Source organism: Plectropomus leopardus, chromosome 19, assembly GCF_008729295.1.
Source record: "Plectropomus leopardus isolate mb chromosome 19, YSFRI_Pleo_2.0, whole genome shotgun sequence".
Taxonomy (NCBI): domain Eukaryota; kingdom Metazoa; phylum Chordata; class Actinopteri; order Perciformes; family Serranidae; genus Plectropomus; species Plectropomus leopardus.
Window position 1 is genome coordinate 26,567,857 of NC_056481.1, and position 17,899 is coordinate 26,585,755.

Consider the following 17,899-nt stretch of genomic DNA (forward strand, 5'->3'; position numbering starts at 1 on the left):
TACTGGCAGCAGAGGAAACGACAGGCCTTATGTTAACATTCTTAATATGTCCTGAGCAGTGGTGGAAGAAGTATTCAGATCTTTTACTTAAGTAAAACTACTAATACTACCATGTGAAAATAGTTACAAGTAAAAGTTCTGCATTGAAAATATAACTTAAGTAATGAAGTATAATCAGAAAATGTACTTAGTATATGAAAGTAAAAGTACCCAATGCAGAAAAATTTAAAAACACCCCCATCCCAAAGAAACCTAAAATAATTTAAAAAAAAAAAGATAATAGACAAAACCCTGCAAACCCCCAAATCAATTAAAAATCCCCCAAAATTAAAAAAAAAAAAAAAAAACTCACCAAAAATATCAAAATCATTAAATGAAAATAGAAAAAACCACAAAACTCAAGATGATTTGAAAAAGAAGAACCCCCCCACCCATATGTGTGTAGTATATATATATATATAAATAGATGTCTCCGGTGGTTATATATATATATAGTATACACTGTTAATTTAATTTATGGCACACATCATCACATCATATTTTATAAAACCTTATACTTTTATGCAGAAATCTTAATCTGTAAAGTCATACTTAAGTACGGTACTTGAGTAAAGTTGCATAGTTTCACCCCACCCCTGGCACTGAGACATGACACAACACTACTTTCTATTCAATATAGATGTTTAATTTGAGCTCATGCATTAGTATTGTACAGTAACTGTTCATAACAGGGCAGTTTGGAAAACAGCTCTCCCATCATTTGATGACGACAGTCTTAATTACACTTGTCATTTCAGTGCTTTATCATCCGATTACAGCCGGAGTCATAATAGATGTCTCCGGTGGTTACAAAACAATCTGTTAATGTTGAATCTACAAAATCAGATACATTATTAGTGTCGCTGTGACCTGGATGTGATTGATGTGATGCAGCACCAGAGCACTGAAAGCATTTTTTCATTATAAGACTTAAATATACATTTAAAGAGACAAACAATCAGAGGTCAACAATCAGATCTGAAAGATTACAGTGAAATGACAAGTGTAGCCGCAGACTGCTTCCTCCCCACACCAGAGACACAGTGACATTATTACACCTACATAACTTATTAGCAAGACATGTGTACATTGACTTTTTCCATTTGAGAGGAAACAATATTATGTATATTCAAAGATTTTATGGCAGCAAACCCCAAAAGTAAACAGAATAAAGTAATTGTGCACCAAGTCTTACTAACTTGAGTAATAGAATAATATAATCCACGTCTTAAATTCTGGCTTAATCAGCATCTCAGGCTCATGATCAGTGTAAGCACTCATCCAGCTTTGGTAGAATGTTGATGATCTGCTTCCCGCTGCCCAACTCAAGCCAGCTGATTCCACAAAAACAGATTTAGGTGCTGTAGTGAGTGAGAGGATTTCTGCATCCTGAGGTGTACAACACAACCAGATACATCTCTCTTCAAGCAGGCGACAAGTCCACAAACTTCTCTCCCTTTGCTCAGTGCACAGAGTGAGGCAGGGCTGAGCCTCCTCATCATATTTGATCCTTCCTGCTGTACAGATTAAACTTCTTGCACCGATGGATTTCTATAGGTGATTGGTTGAATGTCGTCGTTGTCGGTTTGCTTCATGAAGAAATGCGACTCCTCTTCTGGGCTCTCCTCAGCAGGTAGACCAGACCCTGAGTGACAAACGGCCACAACAGGAGGAGGAGGACAGTCTGACTGGACATGTCAAACAGCCACCACCTGTCCTCCTGAGACAAAAATCAAACCAGTCAGCAAGAAGGAATATCGCCTTGCAGTTGTACGCCTCCACGCACCAGTCAACATGCACTTAGAGTGTACATCCATGTCTGTAAAAACATACATGCTTCACACACATATTACACCCAGCAGCACAGAAGATCTCTATTATCAGCACAGTTTCAAGGGCGACACCCGAGGGTCTTAAATTATGGCCAAAAACATGTTTTATGAAGTCATTGTGACCCTGACCTATAACCTTTGACAACCAGATTCTAATCAGTTCACTCGAGTCCAAGTGGACATTTGTGCCAAATTTGAGGAAACCCCCTGAAGGTCTTCTTATGATATGGGGTTTATGAAAATGAGACCAATGCATGGTCACAGTTACCTTGACCTTTGAACACCGAATTCTTATCAGCTCATCGTTGAGTTCAAGTGAATGTTTGTGTCAGATTTGAGGAAATTCAATCAAGATGTTCTTGAGTCATTGTGTTAACAAAAATGACATGAATGCAAGGTCATGACCTTGACCTTTGAACACCAAAATCTAACTAGTTTGTCTTGGAGTCCAATCGAACGTTTGTGCCATATTTAAAAAAAATTTCACAAGGCGTTGTTTCCAAGAATGAGACATAAGAGGTCACAGTGAGCTTGACCTATGACCACCAAAAACTAATCAGTTCATTCTTGAGTCCAAGTGGACATTTGCGCCATATTTGAGGAAACTCCCTTAAGGCCATCTTTAGATATTATGTTCATGAAAATAATACAGATACAAGGTCACATTGACCTTGACCTTTACATACCAAAATCTAATTAGTTAGTCCACTGAAATGTTTGTGCCAAAAAGAAGAAATTCCCTCAAGGCGCTGTTAAGATATTGCGTTCACAAGAATGAGACTAATACAAGGCCACAGTGAACTTCATCCTCACTTCATCCTTGAGTCCAAGGGAACATTTTTGCTCAGTCTGAAAAATTCCCTCAAGGCTTTCTTGAGATATTGCGTGACCACCAAAATATAATCAGCTTATTGTTAAGTCCAAGCGATTGTTTGTGTCAAATTTGTAGGTACTCCTTTGAGGCGTTTTTTGAGATATCGCCCTCACAAGAATGTGCTGGGTGGACGGACGGACAACACTTAATGTCTCCGGCCTATGCTAGCGCTGGCGTTGAGGCATTAAAGTCATTATTTTCACTTGGGACACACAGTGAGCAGCTTTCACATGACTCTAACGGCCCAGTTTAAACCTTCACTGCAGTTACTTTACTGTAATTCAGACATTTTTTATCTGATGACTGGCTTTAAATATATATTCAGTGTGTGTGACTTAAGCTGGTCAGTGGCTACTGCAGCCTCTAAAGGTGATTAAAAGAAAGCTCACATTCAGCAGTTAGTTTGGAGACCTCTTGTCTAGTATGTTGAGAAACTAAGTCAGCAGTGTGGTGACAGACTGTAGAACTAAAGACCTTCGTAACTTGAACCACTGTTCAGGATATCTAGCAGCTGTGAGCAGAGATGCTGCTCTCTCTTACCTGCTGTTTGGAGGCTGCGGCTGCACACTGTAGACATGTTCTCCACTCTGAACTCTGTGCCTGTCACACACAGAACAGCAGTGAGCTTCACAGCACTCAGGGCAGCTTCAAGACACAGTTTACCTAAAAATACATTCTTTTCCTATTACCTGTTGTGCTATTTATTATGCAAGACTGTTTTGGTGTGAGTTGCAGATTGCTGAAGATATCCAGGCATGGTGCCAGGATTTCTCTCTACCGCTGCAAAGGAGGGAAAAGACAAATTTGTGGGGGTCCTTAGACAATAGTTTCAGGAGGAGCTAACAACCAGCTCCGGTTCTTTCTCACGTCCAGAACACACTGCATGCTTGAGCAGCGCGTGAGCAACCTCATAAAGTGCCATAAAATAAAATGCCTTGCATTAATAGCTGAAGATATGTTTGTATTCCTTGTGTCTGTGAAAGAGAAACTGAAACTGCAGTAAAATGAGGTCTAAAGTCAATATGGCCATTAAAAAATCGTGCTCACTGTCTATTTTTGCTGACAACTGCCCACGCCACACGTAAAAAAAAAAAAAAAAGGGGGGCCCATCTCTCTCTAGATGTACTGCAGCTGACAACACCGGGTGGTCCAACTTGTCCATCTCTAATGAGAATGAGTCATCATCTGTCTCATCAGCCACCTCAGGAGGTGGATCTGAGTCTAGATTTTCATTTTCTACACACAATGGGCAAAGCTGATGTGCGCAACAATGAATGGTGAATTCAAGTGCTCCTCAGAAAGTCCAAAATTTGAATATCCGAATTGGGACTTCGGTGCTCATGAACTTTAAAGATGCAATGTGGAAACAACATCGTTGGATGCAACAACAAAGATGTGTTTTGAACTTTTTAATTTTTTATTTAGAACATTTGAACAACACATTAACAGCTATATGCTTTAGTTAGGAATTATTATTCCCTTGTTTGTTCCTAACGACACCTGAAGGGGCTGAACCAGGGCTACCCAGATATGTGACTGAGCAATAAAAAGACTAAAATTGCACCAATATGGCAACATTTTGGATTTGAAGCCGATTAAAGCCGTACTGTATGTTATTTCCAATAAATATAACAATATTAAACATTGAGTTCAAGTGAATTTTTGTGCTAAACTGGAAGAATTTCCCTCAAGGCATTTTTGTGATATCACGCTCACAAGAATGGGCCGGACGGATGGACGGACAACCCCAAAACATAATGCCTCTGGCCTCGGCTATTGTGGCTGCAGAAGCATAACAACTGACCATCAATTTAACGTTACATCTACTGTTTTCTTCCGATAAGAATCCAACATTTCATCTATCAACAAACACCAGCAGTCATCTTGGTGCTTACATGTGTGGCAGCGAGCCTCTCCACCACCTCCAGCCGCTCCATCACACTCCTCATGTCCTCTCGGAGCCTCCGCAGGGCCAGGATGATCTGCTGCTGCAGCTGGGCATCATGCAGTCTCTCAACACCGCCCTCTGAACCGTCCCCTCCTCCTCGCCCAGCCCCTCCACCACCGCCCGGGCCCCCCCACCTCGGACTGCCCTGTGGAACACCACCTACACACCACAACAGGTTATTTAATTCTCACCCGTCAGACCAACTATACATACAGTGACATCAACAAAAGCTCCTCTTTTATATTTATTTATATTTTCCTAATACTGAACACATCAGTTTAATAGGAGCTTACGTTCTCTCCAGTTGTGTTGAGAACCATCTCTCCCGGTGTCTCGACGACTCCTGTTGGGACCTTGACCCTTCCCGTCATCTGCCCCCTCTCCACCTTGACCTGCTCCGACCTGTCTGACCCCCAGAGGGCCCTCCAGCTCATGGCTCAGACCAGGAGAAGACTCCTGGTCGCTGTGAAAACCGTTGGTCTTGATGACTGGAATCTGTGAACAGAAATCAATCTTCAATATCGTCTTTTTTGCATATAGTGAAACTTTGTACATTTCTCATTCCATCCTTTAATATTCCTGCTCTCAGGAGTGGTTAGCTGTACCATGTCTATGTTAGCTTGCCGTGTGCATTGCTACACCTTTCTCATCGACTAGGAGGAAGTGAGGGAGTCATACCTTGACGTTGCGGAGTTGCTCCACTGAATCCACAGAATCACAGAAGACCTCGCTCTCTGAGTCACTGGTCAACACCAAACCCTCACACACACCAGAGTCTGCACAGAAACAAGCACAACCAAACTTCTGGCTTAGGTTTAAAAAAAAGGGTCATGGCTTGTGTTAAAATGACGCTGAGTCTTAATTTCAAAGTGAAAGTCCTGTGATTCTTAAACTGCGTCTGTTGCTCTGAGCATCTAACACTGGTGCAGAGACTTTACGCTGCACACAGGACAACACTGAATAACAGCGCGGAAGGCTTTTAAGATTTACAATCTTTTTTTCTATCTCAGCTGAAAATAAATGAAGAGAATGCTTCTGAAACAAGCCACATTAGTTTAATGAATAGGCTGCAAAAATTCCCAGCCACATTGAATAAAGGTGGAAGGGTTACTCTGCTACAGATAAACTGGACTATAACTACGACACTTAAGCTACCCTTAGTGTGCTCTACAGTATGTCCAACATAAGCTTCTTCAAATAGAATAGAATACAATAGAATAGAATAAAATTGCATTGAATAAATTTATTGTCATTAAACATAACTGTGCAACGAAATTTGCTGTGTAGTACCTAAAATGATACACACACACACACACACACACACACACACACACACACACACACTTGCATGTTCACACTCTAATAAAACAAATATATCATTAAAAAGACAGCAAAAAATGTTCAATTCTTCTCAGCCCCCCATCTATATTAAAGTGGTGTTGTCATCCAAAAACTAAACTTTTCCAAAATGTACCTCAAAAGTCAGAAGGCAATGAGCAACTTACCGAGATATGGCCCAGAAATCAGCAAAACGTTAGTAAAAAACATAAAGTTATAAGAAAATGACATGAAAATAAGAAAAAAAAGGAACAAAAACAAAACACACTTTAAAAAGTGATGATTTTTTTTTTTTTTTTAAAAAGGTATTTTATTGTATTTTTTCAGTAACATATTTTTAAATATAAAATTTGTGGGACATTTATCGCCAAGTTGGTCAATGTCTTTTGCTCAGGTTTCAAAAGTTTAAATACTTGTGAAAGGCCTCTGAATGCAGCACCTAAAAACTGGTGTTGATCCAGGTTACAAAGGGTTAAACTGAGCTGGAAAGGCTGTTGCTTTAAAAGGTAGATGTAGAGTAGTTGTAGCCTGTCAGTTCTAGACAGGAAGACAAGAAGGTGGGAGTCAGGCTCCTTCTTTTACCGTTAGGGATGGTGTTGGCAGAGAGGTCAATGACCTCAGACAGGTTGAACTCCTGATCTGGATCAGCACCCTGTAGACCAGAAGGATCTTCTTCAGGACTGCCCTGCACCTCATCCTCACCCTTCATCTCTGCCGGCCTGTCGGCATGCTCGCTGCCTTTAAGACCTACAGGATTGGACAAAGATTTTAACAGATGTCCACATTGTGAGAATCATGATCAAAGTTCACATGGTGCACAGGTCAGATCATTTCCTACAGAACTGAGATCACAGAAACTCATACTAACACCACCTTCACACTGCAAGCTTTAGTGCTGAATTCAGATTTTTTTTCCAGATCTGATATTTTTATACAGCTGTTTGCATTATAGTTTAAAATGGGGTCAATATCAGACTTCGTTGTGAACTGGTTAACCAGGTGTCACATATAACACGCTGTGGAAACGTAGGTAAACAAAGAGAGGAAGTCCATAATAAACATGGAGGCCACTGAAGTGACTGCTTACAGTTTGATTTTTTAGTTATTGTGCGGTGGAAGCAGGTGACTGTGGAAGGAGATGATGAGAACAAGAAGAGTGAAGAGACTTAGAAATGTATGATGTATTTTTACACTAAATGGGCACGGGAAGAGGTGAAGGAGACAAAGAGCTACATCATTCACTACCTAATGCAATTCTTAAAGCCCATGTGTAATTTCAGATTGATTGGGCAACCCATCACAAACAAATGGATGCAGACAGAAACAGTTTTCTTCATTTTATACAAGGATGTCAATCTGGAGCGAAAGTCGCCCTGAGTTCAGGTACAGGTAGCATGGATGTTCAGACTGACTTGCATTTCAAAAAATCTGATCTGTATCTGATTTAGTACTAAATATAAAAGTGGCCCACATCTGATTTAAAAAAAGATCAGATTCCATGTGATTTGTGCTGTTCACATTGTCATCAAACAATAGCATCTGGGTCACACAGAAGGGGGAAGAAAAATCCTGATTTGGGCCACTTGGACCCGCAGTGTGAACGCAGGCTAACAGAGCTGTACAGGGTAATAAACATCCACTCATGGATGGTAGATCAACCCCAACTGTTGCTTAAACCTTTTGAGACACAATCTTTAAACTGCATTTTACTATCTTGTCATAGTAGTTTGTATGTACCATTATCCTAAAAGCTGCATTCATTGTTTTTTTTTTGGCCACTTTGGGGCAGCACAGCAAGCTGAATACACAACATATTATCACTGTATAAAGATGATATAGCTGCCATGCTTAAAAACAGCATCCTAGTCACTCTTTTGTGTCTACATGATGAAAGTAAATCCCCTATCCTGTAAGTTTTTTAAAAACATATTTATCTCAAATGTTCAACAATATTTGTCTTAATCAATGTAGGGCTGATCTTTTATTTTCACATTTTCACGGGATGAGTGTTTAAAAGATATTTGTCACACTAATACTAATAAAATTAACCCATTTGGTGCATTTTACATGCTTTTCATTCTTCATTTTTATATCACTTTGGCTGTGTTCATGCATATGGCATACATTTTGGCAAGTTTGTGTATTATTGTTCAATTTGTGAACTTTCAGCTCAGCTCCTACAATAAGTCCAAAATACACTGTGGAAATTAAATTGTTACATTCAGACTGTTAAGGTAAAAAAAAAATGCTCAATTTAAACCCATTCAAACTGCAATTTTTGATCCCACAGCCATTAAAGCATAAAACATGCACTGTATTATCTCTGGGTGTCATTCTGGCCTTTTGTCTTGGAATTTGTCCTTTTGACTATTTTCCACCTGATGATATCTTTTTCTTTCCATATTTGACGCATGGAGAAAATACATGCTATTTCCACTAGGTGCACTGTCACAATCAATGTTGCTGCAAACCACTGACATATCCCAGGTTGTGATATTAAAAAAAACAACTACTTTGCATGTAGTGTATTGAAAATAATTCATTTTTTGTGTTTTTGTTTCATCTATGAACACTGTGGCATCATGACAAAAACCTGACAATTTAAGGGTTACAATTCTTAAAATTATACGAATATTTGATATTTATGATTAGGGCTGATGTTGGCTAAAAAACTTAAAGTAGAAAATTATAGCAATGTATAATATTTTATACATTATTGCATTACATCTTGATTTTGAAAAGTGCATTTTGTGCCCCAAGGGTTAAATACTGATGTATGTGCAGTCTGTTAGAGGCAGTTGAGGCTCTGCACAGACACTCCGTTTAATAGTATCAGCCAATTGTTCAGACATGCAGATGCTGGTTGTTGGCTGACCCTTGAGGTCACTCACCATCTCTGAGCGTGAGCAGAGACTGCGGAGGCCGCGGCATGTCATCTATCACCAGGTAGAGTGGCTCAAAGTGGTGAAAGAGCGAGGCTGTTTTCTCATTCATGGGCATGGTGTTGATGACCTGCAGAGTCAGTGGAAACCTTTATTGATCACTGGAGTGCTTATCTAACCAGATTTCTATTTATTCTTTTTTTAATGCTCACTTCATGCTCACAATGTCCCTGTGAGCTGATTTGATCTCAGAGCAAAGACACAAGTAAGACTGTGGACTGAACTATATTAACAGTATCAGTAGCTTTGTTAATAGTAAAACACTTGATGTGCTCACACACTCAGTCAGGGTGTTGGCATTAATCTTCACATCAAAACTATTTATTCTTTTTTAGGGACATTAATTAAAAAGTAAACAGAGATTTTAAATCTATAGTATGCAGGTGCAATAATGTTATATATTTTCCATGAGCCTCTCATGTTATAATGAAATTCATCTGTCATGTACCTCCTGCGCCACTTTCTTCATCTCGTCCACGTAGGCTTCCATGGCGCTCTCACTGCTCATCTCTCCCAGGCGGCTCCAGGCATCCCTAACACATATATGATAATAATAACTCAAAACACATCAATCCATACACAACATCTGGTTTATAAATGACCCCAAATTATCAAGAAATCAGTAAAAAAAGTACAAGAAAAGAAAACAAGAAAAGAAAAGAAAAAGAAAAGTCTGACAGTGAAGGGAAAACAATATAAAGTGTGCTTTTAACACCTCTCAGAGGATAAATCACATGGTTTCAGTACTACTTTCAATTCTGAGACTTTAGTCATAACTTGCCATTTTAATTGACTCTAATTTGATCAATCTACTCTTGATTAAAATTGTAGGATGTTTTATTAGTAAAAAAGTAATATGCTCTATAGGAGGCCAAATTCAAGAAACACACACCATGAGATGCTTGCTTTGAAGCAGCCTGTGTCTGTAAGGATTTGCTTGCGCCTTGTTGATCTGTTAGAAGTGAAGTGAACTGACAGGATGTTAGTGACTGTCCATCAAGTTCAAAGCCCTCATTAAACTTCAGCGTCACACTGTGTGACCAGTCAAGATGTCCTTAAGCAAGACACTTATCCTCCCTGCATCGATATACTGTTCAACACAACCTGTGAACTTCAGTGTGTATAATAAAAACACACTCCACTGATCCTCAACAGTCTTTAGCTGCAAACCATTTACAAAAGCACTTTCCAACACAGACCCAGGGGGTTAACAAGGTGAGGAGATTAACTGAATGACCTGAGACTTAAACCTAAAGACAAACTAACTAACCCACAGAGAAAACATCACATGACACTCCCAGCAAAGTATGGAGCAAGCTTGTTTTATAATGTCCACTAGTAAAATGAATAAAAGCTAGAATTATCCCCTTGCTGTTATATGCCTCCACAAACTACCAGAGTTACACTTACAGTTTACATCCATGTGTGTGAAAACATGGATGCTTCACACACATCTTCCTCCCAGCAGCACTGAAGATCTCTACAATCAGCACTGTTTCAAGGTGGACACCCAAGATTAGTGTCACCGATTCAGTGTCTGACCGAATGTCTCCCCTTCTTCTATCTTGTAGGCTATATTTAACATATGACACATTGTATATATTTTTAATGTAATTCTTACTTATGAATATCTAAGTCCATTGTAGGATTGAACAATATTTCTATTTTTATATTTTGAACTTATGTAATACTTCTAAACATTGAATTGTGGCATAAGGGACAGTCATATTTTTACAAACTTAACTCACTTAGCACATTACCCATATCATAATTTAAATACTCACATACATGTGGTAATTGTCCATTACTGTGTCTCTTTACATGTATATTTTTTACACACTCATTATTATACAAAATTTTATTTTTAAATATTGACATACTAGTGGTAATTGTTAACCATTACTGTATTTCTATTTTTACATTTCAATATTATATACTTGGAGCAACTGTAACAAACCACTATCCCCCCCCTGGGGTTAATATAGTATTTCTGATTCTGTTCCTGAGGTTAAAAAAGCATTTTTGCAGGACAATTTGATGTCACAATCTTTGTGTGAAATTTCATCATAATCAGTGAATGGATTTGAAATTGAGTTTTGTGTTTTTGTGAGGTCATTGTGACACTGACCTGTGACCACAAAATTATTGTCAGTTCATTCTTGAATCCAAGTGGACGTTTGTGCCACATCTGAAGAAATTCCCTCAAGGTGTTCTTGAAATATCAGATTCACAACAGTGAGACAGAAGGGGTCAAAGTGACCTTGACCTTTGACTCATGACCACCAAAAATAATAAGTTCACAATTGAGTCCGTCTGGTATTGTGTTCATGAGAATGGGACTGGTGAAGTGACAGTCAACACCTCCTGCCTCAGCTATCACTGGTGCGGCGGCATCAGACCACCATAACCTGCATGGTGTTGCGCTGGTCGAGGAAAGATCACATAAAAAAGCAGCTGAGTAGCCGCTGTGCCCGCTCCTGAAAAGTAACCTGACTATGATCACAATGACTTAAAGCCCACACACACATACACACCATTTGTAGCGACCAACAGGATCCCAGAAGCCGGGTCGAGCCACTGTACAGGGTCCACACACCGCCTGCTTGTACAGACTGTAGAATTGCAGCATGACCTCGTAGGACGGCCGGTAGGAACCTGCAACCACAACACAGATGTTAACCAGCTTTGTCTCACTGTTGGTTTGTAGGGAAATCCTCTACTGGAAAAACAGAAGCTCATTTTCATTTTAGGTCAGAGGAAACTCCAAGCTGTGGTCAGATATTTGAAAACTGATATTTCTTGTCCACATATTAACCTGAGACCTGGATGGACATCAGGTTTTCTTGTGCTGCATTCAGACACCTTTCACAAGCAGTATTGAAACATTTATACCTGAAAAAAAAGGTTTTGTTGTCTTCAAAAACATGGAAAAATGTCAATGAGCAAATAAAATGAAGAGGAAAACAACCTGGAAAATAATGTTTAAAAAATGAGAGAGAAAAAGAAATTGGAAAAAAACAACAAGAACAAACTATATTTATTATTATTACAATTATATCAGAATCTTAATATATGTTACAAAATATATGATAATTAATTTTTAGCACTATTTTCACTACATTTCTTTGTTTTTTGTGTTTTTAACTCTTCTTCTTGGCTCATTTTCAGGTAATTTTCTTGTAGCTTTTTATAACTTTGCTGCTTATTTTGGGGTTGTTTCCTGTTAAGTTGCTTGTTGCATTCCTCCCATGTTTCTAAAAGAAATCAAGACTATTCACTCAGGTTTCATAAAAGCAATAAGAACTGAAAGTAGAAATCAATTAATGCCATAACATTTTGTCATCAGATTTATTGGTGGTATTTAGTGAGGATGTATGAAAGGCACACTATCAGCTGAGGTAGCCGTTTCAATAAAATGTGCAGGCTTTTCTATTTAGAAAATAGGAATTAAACCAAACTCCATTTTGAAAATTGGCAATTTAGTGTGACAATCTCACTGAAAATAGTACTTGCTGGATGGAATGTTTAACAGCCTCAGAATGATGAAAGAAAAGAAAAGAAAAATTCTAAATCATTACAAAAATGAAAAAACACAAAACTCAAAATTATTTTAAAAAAGAAAACATACACCATATGGACAAAAGTATTGGGCAACACCTCTAAATCATTGAATTCAACATTTAAGAAAGAAAGGGTCATTCTAAAGAGCTCACTGAATTCAAGTGTGGTACTGTAATAGGATGCCACCATTGCAACAAGTCAGTTTGTGAAATTTCGTCCCTCCTAGATATTCCACGATCAACTGTAAACGGTAAGATTGCAAAGTGGAAGCGTTTAGGAATCACAGCATCCGAGCCACGAAGTTGCAGGCCAAAGTAAAGTTACAGAGTGAGGACGCCGAGTGCTTAGGTGGATAGTGCGTAAAAGCTGCTAACGCTCTGCTGACTCAATATCTGCAGAGTTCCAAACCTCCCGTGGCATTGACCTCAGCACAAAAACTGTGCACCGGGAGCTTCATGGTTAGAGTTTGCATGGCAGAGCAGCTGCATGCAAGCCTTACATCACCACGCACAATGCCAAGCGTCGGATGGTGTGGTTTAAAGCATGCCGCAACTAGACTCTGGAGCAGTGGAAACGTGTTCTGTGGAGTGACGAATCATGCTTCTCTATCCGGCAGTCTGATGGACGAGTCTAGGTTTGGCAAATGCCACGAGAACGTTACCTGCCTGACTGCACTGTGCCAACTGTAAAGATGGTGGAGGGGGATAATGCTATGGGGTTGTTTTTCTGGGGTTGGCCTCGGCCCCTTAGTTCCACTAAAGGGAAATCTTAATGCTTCAGCTTACCCAGACATTTTGGACAATTCTATGCTTCCAACTGTGTGGGAACAGTATGGAGAAGGCCCTTTTTTGTTCCAGCATGAATGTGCCAAGGTTGCACCAAGCAAGGTCCATAAAGGCATGGATGGATGAGTTTGGTGTGGAAGAACTTGACTGGCCACACAGAGCCCTGACCTCAATCCTATCCAACACCTTTGGATGAACTAGAACGAAAATTGCGAGCCAGGCCCTCTCGTCCAACATCAGCGTCTGACCTCACAAATGCTCTTCTGGATGAATGGGAAAAAGTTCCCACAGACACACAAAATCTTGTAGAGAGCCTTCCCAGAAGAGTAGAAGCTGTTATACCTGAAAAGGGGGGACCAATTCCATATTAATGCCTGTGGATTTAGAATGGGATGTCATAAAAGCTCCTGTAGGTGTAATGTGCCGGTGGCCCAATACTTTTGTCCATATAGTGTTTAAAAAAAAAAAAAAAAAAAAAAAAAAAGGGAACCCTCAAAATTATTAACAAAATTGAAAAACCATACCCCAAACTGAAAAAAGAAAATTACTTAAATGTTTTATCAAAATAACTGGCAATTAATTTTCTGTCAACTGGGGAACTGATTAGTCAACTAACTGCACCAGCCATATGCTACTTGTATAATCTGGTAATTTAATTGATGACAAAACATCATATTTCACAAAGACTTTTTATGTTGTTTTATGAAGACAAGTAACTCCAAAGTACACTACTTGAATAAATGCACTTTGTTCAGTTCTACAACTGAATGTCATGAATGATGTAAAACTTTAAATAAAAGCCTACAGTCCAAATTAAACACCTAGGCCCTTAACCCAGCCCGTTATGGCACTACATTTTGACAAATAAAGGCCTGTCTCTATAGAGGCCTGGTCTGGTTACCATGCAGTTCATTTTTATAAAAATTCTTTAGATGTATTAAACTGGGTTGTTGGCTACCTGCTGGAGATAATGTTAGTTAGCTGCTTAAATAACGCATACAAATATGTATTTATGTTTAAACATTTGTTAATATGGACAATGTTAACTTGGTAAAATTCTCCACAATTCAATCATTCAGCTAATTTCACTGACACCATGAGCACCAAAGAAAACGATATTATCGGCACAGTAACAAGAATAAAGCGAAAAGAGATGAGTAGATGTAAAAGACTATCTTTTTAAAAAGCTAGGGAAAATGTCCAGTGAAGTACAGTCATAGCATATTCAAAATTATTTTACAGAATTATTACAATTTTTAAGCTTTTCATCCAAGTCATTTCTTGTTCTATATATTTTTTTGTTTGTTTCTTTTACTTTTTGTTTTTGTTTTAAAGCAAATGTTCAGGTAATTTTTGGTATTTTTCACAGATGTGTTGCAAACCTCTGGGTCATTTCTTCTTTTATTGCTCAACGTCTTCTTACCATGTTTATGAATAAAATAAAGCCAATTTTCCCAGGTCTCAAAAGGTTAAATTAAGTATATAATCTGACTGCATTTCCATCTTTGCTAAGCAAGTTTTGTGCGAAAGGAATTAAAAGTCTGTCTTATATAAACGCCTGTCCAAGATCTGCGCCTGTTGAGTTCAGTGATAAGAAGGCAGCAGTCATCTGTGTGAAACACGGAGTCAGAGATGATGTGACGGCTGTAGAAAGCTTTATACCATTTTTGGGGAGGTTGTGGATGACATCCACAGCAGCCTGGAAGCGTTTCTGGTGATCGACCACAGGTTCCGCCATGGCCGGGACTGGCATGTCACTGCTGAGAGGAGCTGGAGGAACACGTCCACCTGCAGCTGCGAGAGCAGGAAAAGTCAGTGTGGAGATGCTTATCAAAACTTTACATGGCACACATTTTCATCTGTGTCTCAGGCAGCACGGAGCACCATTTCCTGCTTCACCTGCATCATAAACACGTTACTCTGCTTCTAACATAAGCAAGTTTCCACCAGACACGACATCAACAGCCAGCTGCAGTGTGTGGCACTTAGCCGCGCAAGCTAACTAACAGCTAACCGTGTTGTGAGCCCGGTGCAGCCTAGCAGCAGTTAGCTCGGTAACTTGTCTTACCTCACTTGCTGTGTGTCCTGTCGCGTGCCATCACCGGCACGGTGTTCGCAGGTGGTTCGGTGTGTGTCAGAGAGACCACACAGATACCAAAACGCTCACCGAGCCGGTTGGGAATGACGGCTTCGGCTATTTACTGGTTTACTTTGACGGTAAAGTTGAGGTGCGAGGCTGTCCACAGGGCTAACCTATCCAGGACAGACCTAACAGCTCCGGACACTGGTTTGTACAAGCCACTTCCGTATTAAATCACATGACACACATGTCACCACGCCCACTTGGACATTTAAAGTGACAGATCCATGCCCTAAATAACATTAACTTTCTTTTTGATTTTATGCACCATTTTACTGTTAACGGTTAAAAAAGCCTAACATTCAAAATTAGGTTTTAAAAAATATTATATATTAACATGATTCTCTGCTTTCAATGATCATTTAAAAAAAAACATCAGCCGTAATCACAAATATTAAATGTTCATTACTTTCCATAATTTTAACCCTATAAATGCAAGGTTTTTGTCATGATGTCAGTGTTTTTAGGTGAAAAAAAGAGAATCATTTTCATTACATTACTAAATTCTAAATAGATAATATTATTTTTATTATCACACACTAGGATATGTCAGTGATTTGCAGATAATTATTTTTTTATCACATGCTTGGATATGTCAGGGATTTGCAGCAACATTGATTTTAATACATTATTATTTTTTGTGCAGTGTCAAATACTCCTATTTATACTGTTAAGGGCTAAAAATGTACCTTTCAAAACTAGGCTTTTAAAAAATATAATACATTAATATAATTTACTACTTTCAGTGATTAATGTTTTTAAACCAACATCAGTCCTAATCATAAAAATCAAATATTCATTCATTTTCAGAATTTTAACCCTTTAAATACCAGGTTTTTGTCATGATGTTACTATGTTTTTAGATGAAAAAACCCCACAAAAAAATGGAATAATTTTCATTATACTATATGCTAAGTAGATAATTATTTTAATCATCACACATATTATATTGTTATCATACTATTATCATATGTCAGTGATTAGCAGCAACATCGATTGTGACAGTGCACCTAATGGGAATAGCATTTATTTTCTCCATATGCCAAATATGGTAAAAATGGTCAAAAAAGAAACACAACCCCACTTCCAAAACAAATAATTTAATATATTATGTATAATAATTATATACACAGGTTAACTTAACAAGGCTTTGTACAACTGTTACAAAATTGGTCCACACACAGTCACCCACGTACATAAAGTACATGCACAGGGCACAGATAGAGAGAAGGACAGACTGAGTCTAGATATGATTAAGACAAACATGGAGTCTGCTCGGATGACGGTGGTTGGCATTGTTTGGTTCAGCTCCGTTTGTTAATGGGAGCAAAAATACTGAAAATGTGAAAAGGAAAAATGCAAAAACATCACTCAGGTAAGACTCTGTGGTTTTGGATTTAAGGAGGTTATTCACTGACTTTCAACTGTTCCCATGCCGATACTCTTAGTAACACTGATATGATGCTTCTCTCCGGGCTCCATGCTGCTGATATTGTACAATAACCTATGGCAGAGGATTAGGGCCATGTTAACAAAAAGGAAAAGAAAAAAAATCGTAGAAAATTAAGTCATAATATTACCAGAATAAAGTTTCAATTCCAAGTAAAACTTAATATTTCGAGAAAAAAATCTTGGAAATTTACGAGAAAAAATTTGTAACATTATGAGATTAAACTCGTAAATTTACCAGCAAAAAACAAAGGTCAAAATACAGTGAGATTAATCTTGTAATATAATGACAATTAAAATCACAGATTAAGACCTTGGTGTCAGGTAATGTGGTATAAAAGGCAAAAACGTTTGAATAAATGATCAGAAATGATGGATGAATGGTCAAAATTATGAGATAAAATATTGAAAATATTAGATAAAAAAATGTGGAAATCATGGATTTTACCATATTACCTAACTCTCCGGTCTTAATCGGTGACTTAATTTCTCATAAAATTACAATTCGATCTCATAATATTACAACTTTTTTTTTCTTGTACATGTACAATTTTAATTGTAATACAATACCTTTTCTTTTCGTAAATTTACAAGTATAATCCCATAATATTAGGACTTAATTCAGGAGTTTTTTTCCTCATTTTATTATGACTTTTTTCTAGAAATTGCGTCTTTTTTTCGTAACATTATGACTTTATTCATTAAATCTAAAAATTATCATGAAAGATTAACATTAACAATTAACATGGCCCTATTTCTCAATTGAAATAAGCCAATAGAAAAGAGAAGAGTTTTGGCATGACTTCACATAGCTGCCTTTAACACTTTGCTCCTCTGAAACAGGTGTTCCAAAGCTCTGGCCCTCGTCCCCCAAAATACTGGACACACACAGGGAAGCACGATAGGCTTGTGTTGAACACTTCGGGTTTGCATATTTTTATATGTCACTGACCCCATGCATGCATTTTTTTTAGTCCATGGAAGCTTTGGC

At 38.3% G+C, this 17,899-nt stretch overlaps 1 protein-coding gene across 1 annotated transcript; it reads right to left on the minus strand.

The window, feature by feature from the left end:
- Positions 1 to 663: 663 nt before the first annotated feature.
- acbd4 (acyl-CoA binding domain containing 4) lies at positions 664 to 15,613 on the minus strand. The gene is made up of 11 exons (XM_042508509.1): positions 15,388 to 15,613; positions 14,982 to 15,113; positions 11,508 to 11,628; positions 9,422 to 9,506; positions 8,923 to 9,043; positions 6,614 to 6,778; positions 5,372 to 5,469; positions 4,987 to 5,188; positions 4,641 to 4,852; positions 3,286 to 3,345; positions 664 to 1,759 (listed from the first exon to the last, which is right to left on the minus strand). Exons 2-11 carry the CDS (start codon positions 15,070 to 15,072, stop codon positions 1,631 to 1,633), a joined length of 1,284 nt encoding a protein of 427 aa, XP_042364443.1. The 5' UTR covers positions 15,073 to 15,113; positions 15,388 to 15,613; the 3' UTR covers positions 664 to 1,630.
- Positions 15,614 to 17,899: the final 2,286 nt, after the last annotated feature.

Bases quoted from the DNA above. Each gene is read 5' to 3' on its own strand.
- acbd4 (XM_042508509.1), bottom strand. From the start codon at position 15,072: ATGCCAGTCCCGGCCATGGCGGAACCTGTGGTCGATCACCAGAAACGC. The intron at 5,470-6,613 runs GTAAAAGAAGGA...GTTTCTGTGCAG, and splicing joins TGCCAACACCATCCCTAACG to ACTCTGGTGTGTGTGAGGGT. The intron at 4,853-4,986 runs GTAAGCTCCTAT...TGTGGTGTGTAG, and splicing joins TCAACACAACTGGAGAGAAC to GTGGTGTTCCACAGGGCAGT.